This window comes from Paramormyrops kingsleyae, chromosome 23 (assembly GCF_048594095.1).
Source record: "Paramormyrops kingsleyae isolate MSU_618 chromosome 23, PKINGS_0.4, whole genome shotgun sequence".
Classification (NCBI taxonomy): domain Eukaryota; kingdom Metazoa; phylum Chordata; class Actinopteri; order Osteoglossiformes; family Mormyridae; genus Paramormyrops; species Paramormyrops kingsleyae.
In genome coordinates this window covers 4608576-4627082 of record NC_132819.1, presented here as the reverse complement: position 1 = coordinate 4627082, position 18507 = coordinate 4608576, and the positions used below count along the sequence as shown (strand labels likewise).

General features: G+C 42.5%; 1 protein-coding gene across 1 annotated transcript; it reads left to right on the top strand.

Moving 5' to 3' along the window:
• The first annotated feature begins 4227 nt into the window (after nt 1-4227).
• Nucleotides 4228-18399, top strand: LOC111853498 (RNA-binding protein MEX3A-like). Its single transcript, XM_023830442.2, has 2 exons — nt 4228-4736; nt 9127-18399. The coding sequence occupies exons 1-2, from the start codon at nt 4307-4309 to the stop codon at nt 10227-10229; spliced, it is 1533 nt and encodes a 510-aa protein (XP_023686210.2). The 5' UTR covers nt 4228-4306; the 3' UTR covers nt 10230-18399.
• Nucleotides 18400-18507: the final 108 nt, after the last annotated feature.

The following is an 18507-nucleotide window of genomic DNA, read 5'->3' as shown; positions in this document are numbered from 1 at the left end:
TCTGTGGAGCTCGAGGACAGATCCACAGCGTGCATTTGGTCACAGATCCTATTTTTTTTTTCTTTTTACTTAATTGCTTCGATGCATTGATCGCGTGCGAGCCAGATGTCACATGTAAATCTGGGTACTTCCGAATAAAAGTAATTATGGGTATGGCGGTATCCTGGTATCACCCAGGATGGTCTATCTTCTTCGTTGTATGGGCTCTATCTCTGGTGGTGCATCCCTGCAGTTTGGATGATGTCATAAGGTGATGTGCTGTAAATGCCAATCACCACCGAAGGTGTGTTAACAACAGCAGTCCCCAGCTTTTGTTGTGACAGGAAGATTATCATTGGCTATTAGTAATAGACAGGAAGAATGAGCCAATATCCCAGTAAAGGGATGATGTCACAGCCATCTGATTCATATTCCCCAATGGAGTTCAGAGTTCCTGCCTTGTTTAAGAGTATTAAGGATGTTTTTCAACCATGCATACTGTTTATATTCTTACTTATACCAGCTGTTTGGTGTAGATGGAATTGGGGAACTGGCTGTGTGCTTTCAAAGATGCTCATATATATCAGTTTGGGGAAACTGTGCTGCAAGTGAATCTTTTTAAGTATACACAACAATCGGGACCTTCAGAACTAACAGAACTTTGCTACCACCAAGTCCCCAATGCATGTGACACATTATTGATGACGGAAAAAGACAGAGGTGTCATATGAAGTGTGTATCCCCTCCAATCGGAGGTAGGTCTCCCGGAAGCTGTCAGGAGACCCATAGTGTGATAAACCATCACTGACCAACGGTACCCATGCACAGCCAAGTGAAAATGAGAAGAAGATACAAGCTAGCAGTACTGCAATCAAGGTGGGAAAGCATGCTGTTCCATGTCTACTTCGTTTAGAATATCTAATAATGCATCCCAGTGACCGGTAGTGGGCACAGTGGGGAAGCTCAGAATTTCCATTTAAGGACATCTGGACTCCAGCAAACTCATGTGATCTTCGGGACGACTGCCCATTTCATCAATAGACATTGTTTAGTATATAAATTATCATCGTCATAAATATAGCATCACCGTCACTGTTCAATTGTCACTCATATTATTGAGAAACAGTTAAGCCAATTGTCACAGTATTAGATAGATTGTGGCTAATTGTTGTTGTATGAAGTTGTCACTTCAGGCAGATAGAGAAATTTTTAGTTGCTTAGTCACTATTATCCAGATATAAGTAAACTTATTATTTTACACTACAGGATATTTTTGCTGAAGTAGTTCAGGCTGAGCGCTTTGTTCAGGGACACAGGAGGGAGGCTCCTCATGGAATTCGAAACTTGCAGCTTTCTGGTCTTCCTCCTGCACCCTAAATTCACCTATAAAGCTTAGGTGGCAGATACAAGATCTGATTTCCCCAGTAGAAAGATCTACCACTCAAGCAGATGGTCAAATAAAAGAAGAGGGATAGAGAGCCAGCGGAGAGAGATAAACCTCAAAACAGGTCCAAAACTCACAGACAGACTGCAGGCGAAAGAGAAACCCAATACATTATCTATACTCGCCATTGATTGGCGCTCACTACTCCTGTAGACGCCATTAGTGAAGGCAGACCTTTTGGACAGACTGACACTATGACAGAGAACCTGGCCCTGCTCCCTTTCACCCCCCTGCCCCCCCTAAAGGCCCCAGTCCTGCTTTTAGGCCACCCCTCCTGCTCATCCCCTTCATAGCCATGCTGTTGTTTTTCTGCTCGTTGTCCTTTTTCTGACACTGGGCACGAAGGGTGGGTGGACTGATAAATTTAATCCTGACATCCTCACTGGTGACATTGATCCCTCCTGGCCCGCACTGTAACACCCCAGGGGAGACCCTCTCTAATTAGTGTCTGGGGAATGTGTCTAGACGATGATTATGTCCACGCAAACTACCCACTAAAGTGACGTTGCCTCTCACGGAGCGCTGATACCCTCCTTTTAATAAAATACTTTCTTTTTTCCATTTGGGGCTGTAATGATACATTGGCTGTGACCTCACACTCCTGGTGTAACAGAAGACATTCATTCAAATTTAGCAGTGAATGTTTTACCGGTGTAGCTGGAATGTCTGGACGTCTTCAATAAACGGGACACTTGTATTCATGAACACATGCGGATTCCTTATTGATGAATAAATCGACTGTTTGCAGCCATGCTCTACATGAAAAAAATACCTAAACCGCAAGTGAAGTTTTATCAGCAGAAATATGTAATGTATACTGATTTAAAGTGTAGTCTATTCATTTTCCGTATTATTTTTCAAAGAGGCTAGGCACTCCACAACGCTGTAAAGGGACAATCTAGTTCGATGTTTATCGTATATACGTGTCTCATGTTACAGTCAATTATAAAGTCAACACTTAAGATTTCGCATTTACTATGTTAAGACTTTTAAAGGTAATGGGTGTGTTTTAATATTATTGCAAACCAAGTGTGCAGCGTTTTGAATATAAAAATAAAGACCACGAACAGGAGGGAAATGACTCGGAAGCGTTCAACGCAAAATAATCTGATTAAGGGTACGTCCAAAGCCTAGCCAAGCTGTCAGCGGAGAACTGCGAATATGGGGTTTCACCCAAATAAACACATTCCCGTATAAATGAAACTAGAAACAGGTGATGGATCGTTTAAAGCCACAAAACCATGCCCCCGCAATTACAAAAAAAAAAGAAAAAAAAAAGAAAAACGAATCCTCGGAGGGTGTGTTCAAAACATAGGTGGACGCCTGTCACATAAGACATGGCCCATTGCAGACCCAACGAAGCATCGCCCTCGCACAAATAAGCGCAGGCTGGGCTCTAATTTACAGCACGCACTGATACAGACCGCCGTCTGACGCGCCCATTACGCATGTCTGCCGCGCGCATGTGTGCAACCGGACAGCTACTGTAAATGTTTCAGGACTGTCTGTCAGCATGACGTTATATTTTTATGCTATTTTTATTCGTCTACAATGTAATCTGCACACAAATGTAAAATATTACACCACGTTAATGATGCTACATTGCTAATCTTTCAATTAGCAATTTGTTAATTAATATTCTGCATTTCCGATTAGACTACCACCTCGGATTATTATTTCAGAAGCAATATTGCCCTGTTATATATTACATTAGTATTATATTAGCGTAATATTATATTGTGTATATAGTGCATAACATTTTACAACTTTAATACCATTCATCGTTAATATCATAATTATTATTTTAGTAATAATAATCATAATAATAATGATTCGAGACTTGTCTGCTGCAAGCAGGCGTGGTTTCAATTGAATCCAGAGGCGGTTGCTATCTGGTACAGCGTGCTTGAAGTCGTTCTTTGTTCGAGGCGCGAACATGAGCATAAACTAGAAAACCCATGGACATAAAACGAAACGAAAGTGTTAAAATAAAAGGCGATGAGCTACTGCAATGCTGTGCCAGAGCCTCACAGACAGCTTCCCTTCCACATACACGGTGCTGCTCTCACACACCATTTCTCCCCCAAATCCCCACCCTCGCAGAAGCGCGCCAGAGACAACGCCGCTCCAACATTGACCCGCAGCAACCTCATTCAATGCATATTGTAACGGTGAGGGGAGCGGTGGGATTTGGATTTTATCCTGGGTCACGCAAGTGCCAGTCTAAAGAAAACACAGACGTAAAAATACCCTACAGTAATTCCTAATGCCAAAACAACTTGTTCCCGAATACGCCATTTATACATTTCTGTTTCTAAGGTATTCAAAATTACCTTCCTCCTCTCCTCCAAAAACAGCAGTGAAAGGCTGTTCATGGTATAACTCATTAATTTTTGTTTCCAGTGTTTTTTTCCTAATTATTATGTTTGCTGATGTCGGTTTTCTGTGAATGCTAAGTTATTCGCGGTTAAAATATATACATGTATTTCTTAGTTACACAAAGCCAGAACGCGTGATGGCTGGGATTTTTTTAATGGGAAATGGGTGGGCTGATGTAGTTGGTTGCAGCGATGCTACACGATTTATGAGCTCCAGACGAAATAGGAGAACGGGGCGGCTTTAGTATGTCTGCATTGGAGGGAGCGGATTTAACCAGACGGGGTGGAGTCTGACATGGCCCTAGCCCTCCAATGTAGAGAGGGGCTGTCGCCTTGCGAGTCGAGGGAGAAGAAAGGAAGGTAGCCAGGCCGGCAGGAAGAGGGGGCGGCCGGTGGGCGTGGCCTACTGAAAGTGGGCGTTGGAGAAGGAGGGGGCGGGGAGGCGGCGCACTGATGCTGCTTCTCGAGTCTTTCTCCTGTCTTTGTTTCATACTCTTTGTTAGCCATGCCGAGCCTGCTGGTTCTATCAGGGATCATGGAGAAGAATGGGGGCTATGGCGGGGATCTGGCCGTCTCTGGCTTCGGAAGCGAGGGACTGCTTGTGCCGCCGGACGAGGAAGAGGACGACTCCCGTGCTCTCAGGGTCGCCTTGGGCCAGCTGTCGCTTTTGGGTCTCGGGGAATCTGAGGACGGTGGCGGCGGGACTCCCACTCCTGGAGTGCAAGATCGGAGTAACAACAATAATAATCATCACAACAACCATAATAACGGCATCGGAGGAGGGAGCGGCGGAGACCCTGGGCTTTTGCAAGGGAAGAACAAGTTATGTGTCCTGTATGAGGGGTCCTCTGAAACGAAAGGACGTGGCTGTAACATAACCGAATGCGTGCCTGTGCCCAGTTCCGAACATGTGGCCGAAATAGTAGGCAGACAAGGTAAAGATAAAGCGGAAATGTATTATTTCAAACTGACGTATTGCAAGTTGTGTTTTTTGGTGTGCCAGTACTTGTAGCATAGAAGGAACTTGCTCCCATACTTTTGATCTGTTTTGTTGTTGTAGCCCGCCTATATTTTTAGCCAGCGCATCACATTGTACATGTCAAAAGACACGTTTTCCCCACACCGCTGGGCAAGTGAACTGTTTTATTTATCTCGTGAATGTAAAGGGTACATTAAGCAAGATCGAGTAGGTGTGACCTTCTTTCCAATATACTTTGGCGACTCCGCATTTGCTGCAGGTCTCTCCAGCGTTCAAACAATGAATTGTAACGGACACTTTAGGCATGGCAGGCATCCGCGCTTGCTCCCTTTGTCATGTGTGCGATCTCCAGTGTTTCAAAATCGGCGAAAGTAGCGAATGTTAGCCTGGGACGGACCTGAATATTAACTGACAGTTCATTTTGTCTTTGTTGTTTTTTTTTGCACGACATAGGCGTTTGTTAGTTAAACATCCAATGCAAGGTGCGTAGCTGCGGTCCATCCCGATTTACTGAATGTAAAACTAGGATCGTTGTTTACAGTCCGGATAATTTACAGACATGTCGATTAATCGATTATTATTATTTTTTTTTTTTTAAAAATAATACGTCGAATATTCGTACTGACGCCTGCAGTTTTAACTGGCGTGTGAAGTTAGAACACACTTAAATAATGGCAGCTGTCAGGCTGAACTCCAGCGTCAAATTTGCATTGGCATTAAAGGAAGCTGGACAAATGGGTAACTCCCCTACCACTGTAGTTAAAAAAATCACCACAGAAACCAAGTAGGTTAGCTTCCCCCTCACCCGCTCCCAAATCGCCTCCTTTGGTGGAGAAAAGCTGCGTAATTGGGACAGGCTGGTAGTGTTTGCAACACTTCGGCCGGCCTGTCACCTTCATTTTGGAGTTTGACCCCTAGAACCGGAGAGAACAAAAGTCCCCTTTCTCTGCGGGGGCTAGGTTTTGTGTCAGCTGCCGTTGATGACGGAGTCTGTATTAACATGGCCTTGAGGGGGTTAGGGGCAGCTGAGGAAGGGGGGGTGCGGAACATTCAAAAGGAGGCACGCCCAGTAAGCCGATGCAGCACCCCGACATCCCGCTCCCAAGTCCACCAGGGTGACAGTAGATTAAGCGAGACCCCCGAAAGAGGGTGTCCCTCCTCCTTTAGCGATGCTTTCCCGCAAGGGTGGTGTACCTACACGGAATTTTATCGACGCGGTGATTGAGTTTTGTTGTGCAAATAACTGCTCCGGTCACAGCACTTGTTCGCCAGACTATTTTGAAGCGCATGCCAGAATTTTAATAACAAAGACAAGTGTTTGGTGAATCCGCGAATGATCCGCGAATTTGCTGCCTTGGGGAAAAAAAAAGTTTTGACAGTGTATTGTGGTCTTATGTCAACTACATACAGTTTTTTTTGTCATAATTATGCTTGTGTTATTGTGTCAGTACGTTTACACCAGTCAATGTTCAGGCTGACTGAAGAGTATTTTAATACCGCCTTTGAAACTTAAATTAAATATTCATTTGCTCGTATTGATACCTGTATTGAATACTTTTAGCTGCCGTATTCACTGCAAGGTTTACCTAAAAGGCAAATTGGTCTCAACATTAACTTGATGGTGATAATGACATTTTCAGACAACATTTTGTATAAATAAGGGACAAGTCTGCTACAGCACCTGAAAAGAGATAATATAGCAGTTGCTGAAATGACTTGTTCTGTGAATACCTGAAAGCAGTTTAACTCTGTGCTTTTTAACCTTAATGTAATAACACAGTCTTGCACATTTCATGACAATAATGAAACTTAGCTATCCTTTACTATGCTATCTGATTTGTTTCTGCAAAGTAGCACAATCAGCGTGTCACTTTACCAGTATTTCATAACTTGTTGGTCATTTGGTGCCAGCAGGTTTCATAGTGTCACAATTACACTGCTGATTCAAATTAAATAAAGTTTGCTATGTTGGTGGCGACAGTGGGCAAACTAAGCTTGTTCTTTAAAGAATGTATTTAAAAGCACGGTTTAGGAACGCTTCACCTTAAACAAACAGCCCGACAAGCATTTTACACTAATACATAATATGCACTTAAGCGTTTAATTGGTGTATTTGTTTTTCTTAACGTGAAACCATGAAAATAAATTTTTGCGGTGTTCTAGAGCGTTTTCCAGCCAGGTCATCACTCGTGAATAAACAGTTTCCGAGCCGTAAGGTTCGCCCGAGGTATGAATAAAGCTTTTTTCTTCTTTTGACAGTTGGGGGAGCAATTAAGACCTCCACATTTTAAGGCCAGCGTTTCATTGAGCAATTCCTTGTTTTATCGCATTTAGGGAGTAGGGAATTCCTGGGACACAAGGACCCCGATCTAATGTTGTGTGAATAGGGCTTTTGGGTCAAATGGTAGCCAGGAAAGTCTGGTTTGAGTCATGGTTAGTGTGTCGGATAAGTGATATACTATATGGTTAATGAATCAGGTGCTTTGCTCAGAGCATCCTGTAGAACGCTTCATTCATTATGTATTTATTTATTTATTTTGGGGGCATGGCCCGTTTTAGTTACAGATGTGTAATGGTAGATTTCACGGGTGCCTCGTATGTTTTCGGCTGTCCCACTGCGGATGGCCCACTCCTGGCCTCACATTCCCCTCTCACTGACAGATCACTCTATTTCCATCAGTTGCCAGAGGGTTTTTTTTTGAAAGCTCCATCACGAACCACAGTCGAGGAAGCATGTCGTATACATGTTGGAATACAATGCTAATATTAGGACAAACACAATAACCCCCCCCCCCCCAACTACCTCTGCATTAGGGCTATTAATATTAACCACCTGCAGAGGCTCTGCACCTCCCAGTTATGGTCATTTTTTTCCCTTCTGTGTTCTCCCGTGCTTAAGGTTCCATACAGAAACAATATAGCAGTTAGCCAAACCAAAAATGACCAATGTCCACTCCTGTTGGATCTGTTGAATCTTATTTGGCTTATTATACACTGCCGCTGCAAATAAAATTGGGCATGTAATGGAATCAGAAGCCCACCGCAGCCCCGCGGAGGAAGTGATGTGGGGTCCGATGCTGCTGCTTCTCCCGCTTAAAGAGCTACAGCCATGTGTGTGTGTGTGTGCATCTGCGCGCTGTGCGTGGCCTTGAAGGAGCCAGAACTGAAGTACAGGCGCACAATGGCCCAGCAGAACCACGTGTGTGTGTGTGTGTGAGTATTTGTACGTGAACAAGAGTCGTGTGCAAAAGTCGTAGGCCATCAAAGAAAAATATTTAGAGGTATTTATCTGGGTAGCAGGCCTAAGTGTATATTTGCTCAGAAAAATACATGATTTAATGTTAGAATATATGCAAATACAGATTTTCCCCCTGAATGGTTTATCTAATATAAATGAACAGCAACAGAATAAAAGATAAAAAGAATTTCTTCTGTTCTCCCAAAAGTTTCCGATATCTTCTTGGATAGCTGTAAGACCACCTTGTCGTCTTCTCAGGGGCTCCTCAGTCATTCCATGTATTTGTTAAATTTCACCACCAGCTCACATAATTAATTAACTTAGTGGAATAACTTGATGAGGTATTGATTAGCCAGCCTTGGTAACGCTAGTGGGTCAACAAATATACTACAATATACTACAGAGCTTGGGGCGTCACTCAGAGAGGGTTTTTTTGTTTTACACCAACATAAATAAAACAATTTTCTTTGGCAGACTTTTGCACAGTACTGTATGTAAAATTTCAATTGTTGTACATAGGAGGTGTAAAAGATTGATTAATATCTAAATTGATATAGAAAATATTTTAAAGAATTGTAGTTTGGAAAGAGTGGAAAAAGACCAGATGTGTGTTGAATGCACAAATAATACAGAATAAAAATAAAAGCATCGTAACATATCAATATGTTTGTATCAGTAGTGAATCTTAATTGTAATGAATTCCATTCCATTCAATTAAAAAAGTCCCATAAATTCCATTGTCCAGTATCACACCATCTACCATTTTTGGGTCATTTTTGACTGGTAAAAAAGGCAGTACATTGATCCTTTCTCATTTCGCTTTATTATTTTTTTAAATTTGGGACTATTCTGTGAATATCTGGCTAAAAAAGCAGGATTTGAAATTCAAAAATGTGAAAAGTGACACTAATTATGATGTGAGAAACTCCTAGCGTTACGAGAACGTGCGATACAGGAGCACTGTCAGTACAGGAGAGGTCATCAAAGCTTGTTTAGTGTAGGTGTTTCTAGCCTAAGGTATCAATAAATCAGAGGATGAGCATGAAAAGGGTTGTATTCTCTAGTCCCTCTCAACATCACCCCCTTGTGTTCCTTTCCCGTGTTTCAGGGTGCAAGATCAAAGCTCTGCGGGCAAAGACCAACACCTATATCAAGACCCCTGTGCGTGGAGAGGACCCTGTTTTTCTTATCACGGGTCGGAAGGAAGATGTTTCACTGGCACGGCGGGAGATCATCTCCGCCGCGGAGCACTTCTCCATGCTGCGGGCATCCCGCCACAAGCTGGGCGTGGCCTTCAGTGGCTCGCCCCCAGCGCCCCTGCCCGGCCAGACCACCATCCAGGTGCGGGTACCGTACCGCGTTGTGGGGCTGGTGGTCGGTCCCAAGGGCTCCACCATCAAGCGCATCCAGCAGCAGACTTCCACATACATCGTCACACCGAGCCGTGACCGCGACCCCGTCTTTGAGATCACCGGCTCGCCCGGCAACGCCGAACGCGCTCGCGAGGAGATCGAGTCGCACATCGCCTTCCGCACGGGCGGCCTGCATGACCTCAACAATGAGAACGACTGCCTGGGCCCCGAGGGCAGCGGGGGGACCCTGGAGAGCCGCATGCAGCATGTTTGGGGCGGCCCGGGATCTCAGCGCAAGCCTCTCGCCAGCAGCTACCGGCAGAACTTCTCAGACGGCCTGACCGGCGGGGGCGGCGTTGGGGGCAGTGGGAGCGGGATCTATGGCAAAGGCGGGGACTTCCCTGCACCCGGAGAGAAGCCGTGCTCCTACTTCGGGTCAGATGGGGCCCCGGGCTGGGGGGACCCCGACTTCCCTAAGCAGGCGGCTTACTATGCGCAGCAGCGTTCCAAAAGCTTCGGAGGCCTGCCGCTGCTGGCCAACAGGCTATCGCCAGGCCTGCCCGATCCCAGCGGCGGCACGCCGGCCAGCGGCACGCCCCACGCCCAGGCCCGGCGTGCCCACAGCGAGCCCATCTCAGCCAGTATGGGCTTCCCTGGCCGGCTGCCAGTGGGCGACTCTCAGTCCACCGCCCACCGCGACTGCATGACCTGCTTCGAGAGCAAGGTGACGGCCGCCTTGGTGCCCTGCGGCCACAACCTCTTCTGCATGGAATGCGCCATCCGCATCTGCGAGCTCAGCCACCCAGAGTGCCCTGTCTGCCACGCCCTGGTCACGCAAGCCATCCGGATATTCTCCTAAAGCCTCTCTTCTTCCTTTTCTATTTTGTTCATACACTTTGGGTTTTTTATTTTTATCATGTTTTTATATAATTATCATTCTGATTTTTTTTTTCCAGAAAAGTATATTAAAACGGGCAGAAGGTCCTGCTTGTTTTACTAAAAGTATAATAAATATTTTTTAAATTTGTTTTTATATATATATTTTATAAAAGTTTTGTTTACAAGAAAAATAATAGTATCCAGCTAACCTTTTTCCTTTTTGCTATTTCTTAGTTGTTAGATAAAATATGGGGCAAAGAGAAGTGGAACGATTTGGAAAGTTTTGTTCTTTTGTTTGATCATGGAACGACGTGTAGCTAAACGGTCAGGATGGGGAGTGAGGAGGAGTCATTTTGATACAGGTTAACTTTTATCTTCCTACAGAAACTCACATGACCTGCTGGAATAATGTATGGGGGAACATTTCATCGAGGGCTTAGATTACGTCTCGTCTTAAACGACGTGCAAAGCGGGAACGCGGATTTGTGTCTCTAGCACGGCCCCGATGGGCGTCATTTTGGGTTTCAAATTCCACAGGCGTTGAGTGCGAGAGGCCAGTTGCTTTGAAGTGGCTTCTGTCTGTGCTGCGGCTGATTTGAACGCCCGGCTGTTTGTCAGCGTCGTACAATGAATCGGTCACCTAAAAAGACCCCGGGCAAGGCGATCTGTCAAGCAACAGAACAGGCCAGTTCCTTTGGAAGCAGAACGAGTCCTGCTCTCATTTGAGTGCTTTTTTTGCCTCTCAGGGTCTTACTCCTCCCAGAACAAAAAAAAAACTTCAGGGCTAACACCCCCCCCCTTTACCACCGACCCCCCCACCCCCCCGACAGCCGGTGGGAGCTGCTTTGTGATCGCGAGGCGACGCTGTAAAAGCAGGTGTTTTATAGCGAGCCTGAGCTGGGACCTAAAATCGCTTAATTTCTTTTTCCTCTGTCATCGCTCTTCAGTCACACACAGAGTTCGTTACAAAGGGTACGAGGCGAAGCGGGCTGTCCCCTGACCCCCCCCTGCCCCCTCCCCAAAGCATACCGCATTCTGCAAGCTCGGCGGTTGTCCCGGAGAAGGCGCAAGGCAGGGTCTGGACACGGCCCCCTCAACGAGCGAGCAGCAATTAGCCAAAGGAGTCGGTCCAGGTGCGGGCGGTCGCGGATGGGGGGGGGGGGGGGATGAGGGTCTCCCCATAATGCTCAGCCCATGGCAGGCGGCTGGCCCCAGAATCCCCCCCGCCACCACCACGGGGTGGACAGGCAGGCTGAGGTGCAGCTGGGGAGGGTGACGCCCCCCCCCCCCCATCCCCACGGGGAGCAGGGTTTCCTTTGTCTTGAGAGGCAGAGAGCCCTCAAACGCAAAAAAAAAAAAACAGAATCCTCTGGGAGAAACCGTGGGCTGGCTCTGGGCTTTTCTCTGCTGAGCAAAAAGACATCGTCAGCCATTTATATAACGACAGGCATTCAATACATATATAAATAATACCTAAAGGAAACCAAAACATCATCAGATACACATTAGCCAAAATATTCTGATTATTGAATATCTCTAAACAAATGGGGAAAAACGAAATTGTGAGGCTGTCTGAGTTCACTGACCTCTCCCCCCACCCCCGTACCAGGACCCCTGCAGCTGCCCCCACCAAGATGGCCGCTCCGATATAAAGGGCCGTGCCTCAGAGCTTCGGGACAGAATCTGAAGATGGTAATTGACATAGACGCAGAGGCAGCGTGCCATTTAGCCTCCATTTGCGTGGAATCAAATTACACTCCCGCTTCCCTCCTACTCGGCCCAGAGGATATAGGACGGGGGGAGAAGCCTTTGGGGGTAAAAAGGGGTCGACTTTTTCCCTTGAAAGGGCCGCTTTTCTTGAAAACTGAGAGAAAAAAAAAGATTTTTTTCTTGTGGGTTCATTGAGCCCCTCTGCAGAATGCACAGCGCGCTGCTTGTGTATGATCGATGGATAGTGAGCAAAACCAGTACACAGGGAATAAGGTGGCATGGGTTTGGGTTAGGAAGCATTGCAATATCTCTCCTGACACTGAAGGATGGATTTGTGAAATTGAAGAAGAAAAAAAAAACTTCCCTCGGTCAAAGGGTTCCATAAAGTCTTACATCCGCTCGCTAGAAAATTGTTCTTAACCCGGCGACGGCCGAATGCGCAATGAGTTTTGTTGTGCGGATGTGCGAGGAATTGAAAAACAAGCGCAGTTTTCCAAAAACATGGTCACTGCTGAATCTGGACCCTTGTTGGTCAGTCCTCAGTGTTCAGACTGACTACAACATTGACCAAAACATCCGTTTAATAGGGTTAAATCATCATTTGCAAGACTCAAAATGAGCAGTAATTATTCTAATTTAAATGAAGAACAATGTGAAGGCTATGAAAGAGGGAGAATGGTATTTTAACTGACTACATTTCAAACATTGTTGATACTTTATATACAAAAAAGCACCTTATTACTTAAAAAAAAATAAGATTTTGAAACCAAACTAACTTATGTAGGAGAATAAATACACTTGTTACATATAATAATGACTGCATAACAAATGTCCCTTTTCAGTTTCGGGTAAATTTTTTTGCATGGATGAATATTGAGCATTTTAGTTGAATACAGTAACACAATCACACTTGATCCCATCCTGTCTATAGAAGCTCTCCTACTGTTTCCCAGAGAGCCTCAGAGGGTCTCTGTTTCACTGCTTCAAGGCACAGACAGGTTCCCTCTTACCCAGTGGTTCAAATGCTTGCGCCTCACTATACAGTGCAAATTTACCATTCAGTTTATCAGCTTATGAAGCATTGAGAGGATCACTTTACAATACATTATGGGCAAAAAAATGTTTTGAATGTATCCTTATCCTCCATTGGAAAGAGTAAATACAAACGACACTGTAACTTCAGTTATCAAGCTTTGAGCTCAGAAAGACGATGGGCATTCCCACTTACTTAAGCATGACTGTCTGTTAGATAAGCCAAAACTGAAGCGAAATGGTTGTTTTAGGTTCAAATGTAGCCAAATAATCCAACCAATTAAATATAAAACACGTTAGTACTGTGAAAATTCATAATGAAGTCTTGCATAGAATAAATATACCAGTACAGCTTTTTGAATACTTTCTGGTCTCTCCATGCACATGAGTCAAAGTTAGGACTCTGACAAATATTTTTCTAAACACCAAAACAAGTAGAAGAAAAATGGAACAACATTATGATCTCCTTTTGTTTGTATCTGTAAAGAAGCAATAATAAAAAAAAACAAAAAAAAAACAAAGGACCGTTCTTTTTGGTGAGCACTTAACATTTGATGCAAGACATCTATGTTTTGGTCTTGGACCGCAAGTACTACAAAAACTCAGTAATGTTGAGTGTGAATTTTTATTCACAGTCGTTCTTAAGTAAGCAGTAATAGCAAAAATATGTGGCAAGCATTCAGCTAGGGATTATTTAGGACCCTACAGACATTTACAGTTGTTTGACAACAGCACAAAAAAACAGTTATCAACCTGTAAAACAAACATACAAACAAACAAAAAAAACAAAAAAAAAATGTAGGAATGGCTTTTCATTACAGCTTACTAACCACATTTTCATTGTCTGCAATAGTAAGTCTGGTCATATTCTCTGCTTTAGACTGCTTTCGTTGTTTCATATGAGATGCACTTGGTATTTAGATACTTAGAAGTTTGCAGTTGTTTTGCTAGCAAAGATTTAATCTACAGTCGTTCGTTTTCCAATACATATGCTTGACATGTCTGTTTACATTATATTTAAATTGAAATATTGTTTCGCTTGACTGTTTGTACCTCAGACTGGGAGATACTAAAATATCCAGCAAAGAATAGCAAACTTTAAAAATTATGTTTTGATAGTTTAATGATAATTTGGTCAGTGCCATTTATGTGATTTATTTAGCACTTGTTGTGCTTAATGCCGAAACACACCCCCATGTTGTTATGGGCATGGGGTAGACAAATGCCAAGGTGTTAGGGCTGCTCAGTACCTCAGAATTTATGAGAAGCACAACATTCAGACAGGATTGGAGGAAAATTGCTGATGTCATGGATAAAGTTTTCTTAGAGAGTTGTGCTGTGAAAAAAGCTCAGCTGTTCACAGCACATTTCATAAATTAATGTATCTGATAGCATGAAAACTGTGTATGTGTGTGGGCGTGTGACAGGTCTGTGTAGCCAGGCAAACACGCAGTTAGGTGTGGCTGCAGAGAGACTGTTCTGCTCTGCGGCGTGTTGGAAGACCCCATTTTGAAACCTCGGGGGTCCATTGTGTCTATGAGAGTTTGAAGGCTCCTCTGTGTATGAACATTGGATCGGTCTGCATTTCGCTATTATTTTGCACTGATTAGTCAGACTGTGTTAAACTTCGCAGTGGTTTGGATTTATTGAAGCCCTTTTCCCATGCTGTTTGATGAGACTGGACATTGATGCCTTGACATAGTATTGAGCCAAATGTACCACTTTGAAAAAGTAGCATTTATGAAACCTTTATTACATGATATTACTTGCATTAAGGGAATATTCCAAACATGATAAACATTATATAGTGTTAGCATAAGTATGATAATATTCCATAATATAATATTAAGAGAAATTGTTTCAGTGTTTTTAATACCTTTTATAAAGTTATTTGTTATTACAGATGTATGTTTTGCTATTCACTAAGATTGTTAGTGTGTCACGTTTAAAATGTTTTATTCTTGGTTGCAAAATTACAAGATAAATGTGAACAAGTAAAGGTAGCCAAAGAATAAAAGGTTAGATGTGAGGTAATGTTTTGGGGGAAAATAAAAACATATAATTTATTTTTAAGTCTTAAGACTATGATTCTCTCAGATATACCTTATCTGTAGTTAAAACTATTATTGTCAAAGTTTGTGTTTTGTTTATACTGGGGTTTTAATTATAAAAAGCTGGTGGACAAAAAGTCACCATTTTTACTTAAAAGAGTTATTTTTAGTAGAATTAAATTATATCATTGGTTAGTGTAGGTTTTTAAGTTTTTTTATATATATAACCACAGTGTAAGATTTGAAATATGTATAATATTCCCCTATAAAACATTTGCTGATTTATTATTTAAACACATCTGTAAGAAACATATCCTATTTGCATCTACAAAAATGTTTCCCAAAGATTTCAGTCATAGACTAAAAAGTACCTAATCTGAGCCATTTATTTTCAATGAAGTAATATTAGTGAAAAAAACCACCTCCCAGTACTGTTACACTATATGTTGCAAACACTTTCAATATATTAAGCTGAAATAATGATGGGAGGGGGGGCGTTACTTGGGTGTTTTTTTTTTAAATTGTAATTCCTGTAGAAATATCGCTTAAGGGCTAGCCTGATACTTATGTTTTGTAGGTGAATAGTGGGGAAGGTGAGCATTTATTTAAAGTGATCCATAACTACTTGTGAAACCTCAATATCAAATTGTATTTTTTTTCTTTAAAAAAAAAAAAAAAGTGGCCTGTATCAGAATAATATTGCAATCATTACAGTTCGGTAAAAGGGAAAAAAATCGTAACTGATTTACGACACGAACCTGCTGATTTTCATCCAGTTTTCCAGACAGACTGTTTATTGTTATTATTTTTTCTTGCATACCCTCTGCCTTGGGTTCCTCGCCCATGGTGAACAGAGACAGCAATACGTGAGCTTCCCCCCATATATAGGATTACTGCACTGTACGTGTACGCAGTGTTAGCGCGGCCAACGCAAAGCACTAATAACACAATAATACCGCGGTATACGATTATCATAACAGAACCAGAGAAATGCAGCCGATGCCTGTACAATAACTGCAATTAAAAAGTGATTGTAGAGTAATGGAAAATATTGACTTGTGTAATGTACTTCAGGATGGAGAGAGGCTCTTCAAAACAGTCTCAACTTTCAGTGAAGACATGCAAGTTCTGCATTTGAATGTAGAAATGCCCATCAGTCCGATGCACACTCCTACATCTTTTAAATTATTCATCAAATACTATTTTCTTTTATGACTAGTTCATAAAAGGGTTTCTTGGCAGAACATATTTGGATTAAACATTTATAGAAAGCAAAAATTTAAAGCATTTTACAGTTTCGTAAATTCTATTTTGCTAATATGCATTATTACTATGTGTCAAAATATCTGAATGGTATTTATGAAAATTAAAAGAAATGTCTTAAGAGGTTGCTCGTACTTTTTTCTAATACAAAAAACATTAATATATTTCTAACAGGAAGCTGGTTTTTAGGAAAATTTTAAAAATAAAAAAGTTTTATTTATGAAGGTTAAAATAAATTAGAATATTTATATCTCACTGTCATAGGAATAAGTGGTTATGTCTGTTGTCCATAGTTTGTATTTTATTCTCAGTAATATAATGTTTTAAAGGCAGTCCTGCGCATTTTAATTAGGGTATTAGGGTAAAAAGACAATGATAGGATTTAAATGCCTTTTTGTTTCACTGAGCGTTCAGTACGTTCTGCCTGCAATGTTTCTTCGGCACTCTCTTTGCATTTTATTTATAAGATGTGGGGGAAAAAATGACATCATTTACAGACATACTGGACATTTTCCTTTGCTGTGCAAATAATATTAAAGACTTATTTCTAAAATTAGAGTGCTTAAGCCCTTTAACATTTGATCAGTGAACCAAAAATGCATATTTGTGTGTTTCTTTGTTATAAAATATATTATTCTATCCATCAATGAAAAAGGTGAATATATTTTACATGTCCTATTCGCCTACTCTGAGCCAATATCAAATTTTGTTTTTTTTCTCTTTCCTCTAAAGCAAACATGGCATCAGTTGTGATTTTGATACCAAGTTCAGCATGTAACATATGAGCAAAACAGGTATGCTGCCCACGGTTACATGTGTAAAGTGACAACCCCAAACCCATGCGAATTAAAGCATATCTCCTACAGCACTGATTTTAAAGTAGAGTACATTCTCTTATGAACACATTGAAGCCTTACAGCCCCTAAACAGTCTACAGTCCAATACATAACCAGGACACCGTTCATTCCAGACGCATTCCGTCCAACTACATTACCCAGAGGGCTTGTGGAACGTATAGACACAGGAGCAAACGCGCACTGCGCACATCCATACGTATCCATGTTAGTTTTGCATGTTTCTTGTTGTGTGGACTAGATGGAGGAGCAGGCCAGCACCCTGCAGTACTGAAGGAGTCAAACAGAGGCGCTGGAGTCCTTACATAGATTCTCATTGTAGGCAAAGTAGAAAACGAGGGAGCCATTTAGTTGCTGATATAAACGGCAGAGGTCCATGGGGTGCTTTTGGTCCCCAGTGCAATTACTGTTACTTTAATGACTGGAAACTATAGCACTGTTAATTTCAGAGTGTTTGATCAATCTGCTGTGAAGAACAACAAAAGTGTATATGCTACTACTGTTCAAAATGCTTAGACGTCATTACGACGTGTCGACTCTGAATTCCGGTCGTCCACAATAGAATGCCATCACATTCGATTATCAAGCATCTTTGGGGCTGGAATCTACTCCTGGGCCCTACTGCTACATCTTCTAAAGGGTTTTCCTTTCTCTCCCACTCCCCAGTCTGACAATGTCTTTGGTACATTTCAGAATCTTCCAGCACTGTAAGAGTTCAGTACCGGTCTCATAGTGGTTTTAGTGCTTTTGTTTGGGTTGGCGGATGCCGGTCCTACCATCACTTTCTTTTTCTTTTGTTGTTTTGCTGACTTGTCTTTGCTGAGAGAGAGGGGTCGGACTTGCCAGGTGCACCTGGCCCAGCGCTCGCATCTTTCAGCCGGCTGATCTTTAGAGCCTAGCACAGGGGTAGACAACTCTGATCCTGGGGGTCCAAGAGATTGGTCAGGACTATGCTCAAACTAAACCCTCAATTCAATTAAGAGAATCAGTTATGCTGAATTAAATTAAGCAGCTGCTTGTTGCGGGTGTTCAGTATTCCGTGGCGTTGGCAGCCAGAGACGCTGCAGGACTACGGCACTCATGACAGAGGGTGGGCTACCCCTGACCTAGCACTTGTAGTCTGTATTTTATTTTAACATATTGTATTAACATTAGTTTTGGTATCATGTATTTTTATTTTTTGCAAGATGGTTTCAAGATGTATTGTAAATGTTTCTAATAAAAAGAAATATGAAATGAATATTTATATATATTTTTTTTGAAAGCACCAAAAAGGCCGTCAGCATGCAAATGGTGTGGTGGTGTGGGAGATGATCCCACCGCTTCCAAGATGGAAAGAACCAAACTG

Coding starts and splice junctions, on each gene's coding strand:
- LOC111853498 (XM_023830442.2), top strand. CDS start 4,307: ATGCCGAGCCTGCTGGTTCTATCAGGGATCATGGAGAAGAATGGGGGC. Junction 4,737..9,126: donor CGAAATAGTAGGCAGACAAG/GTAAAGATAAAG, acceptor CCCGTGTTTCAG/GGTGCAAGATCAAAGCTCTG.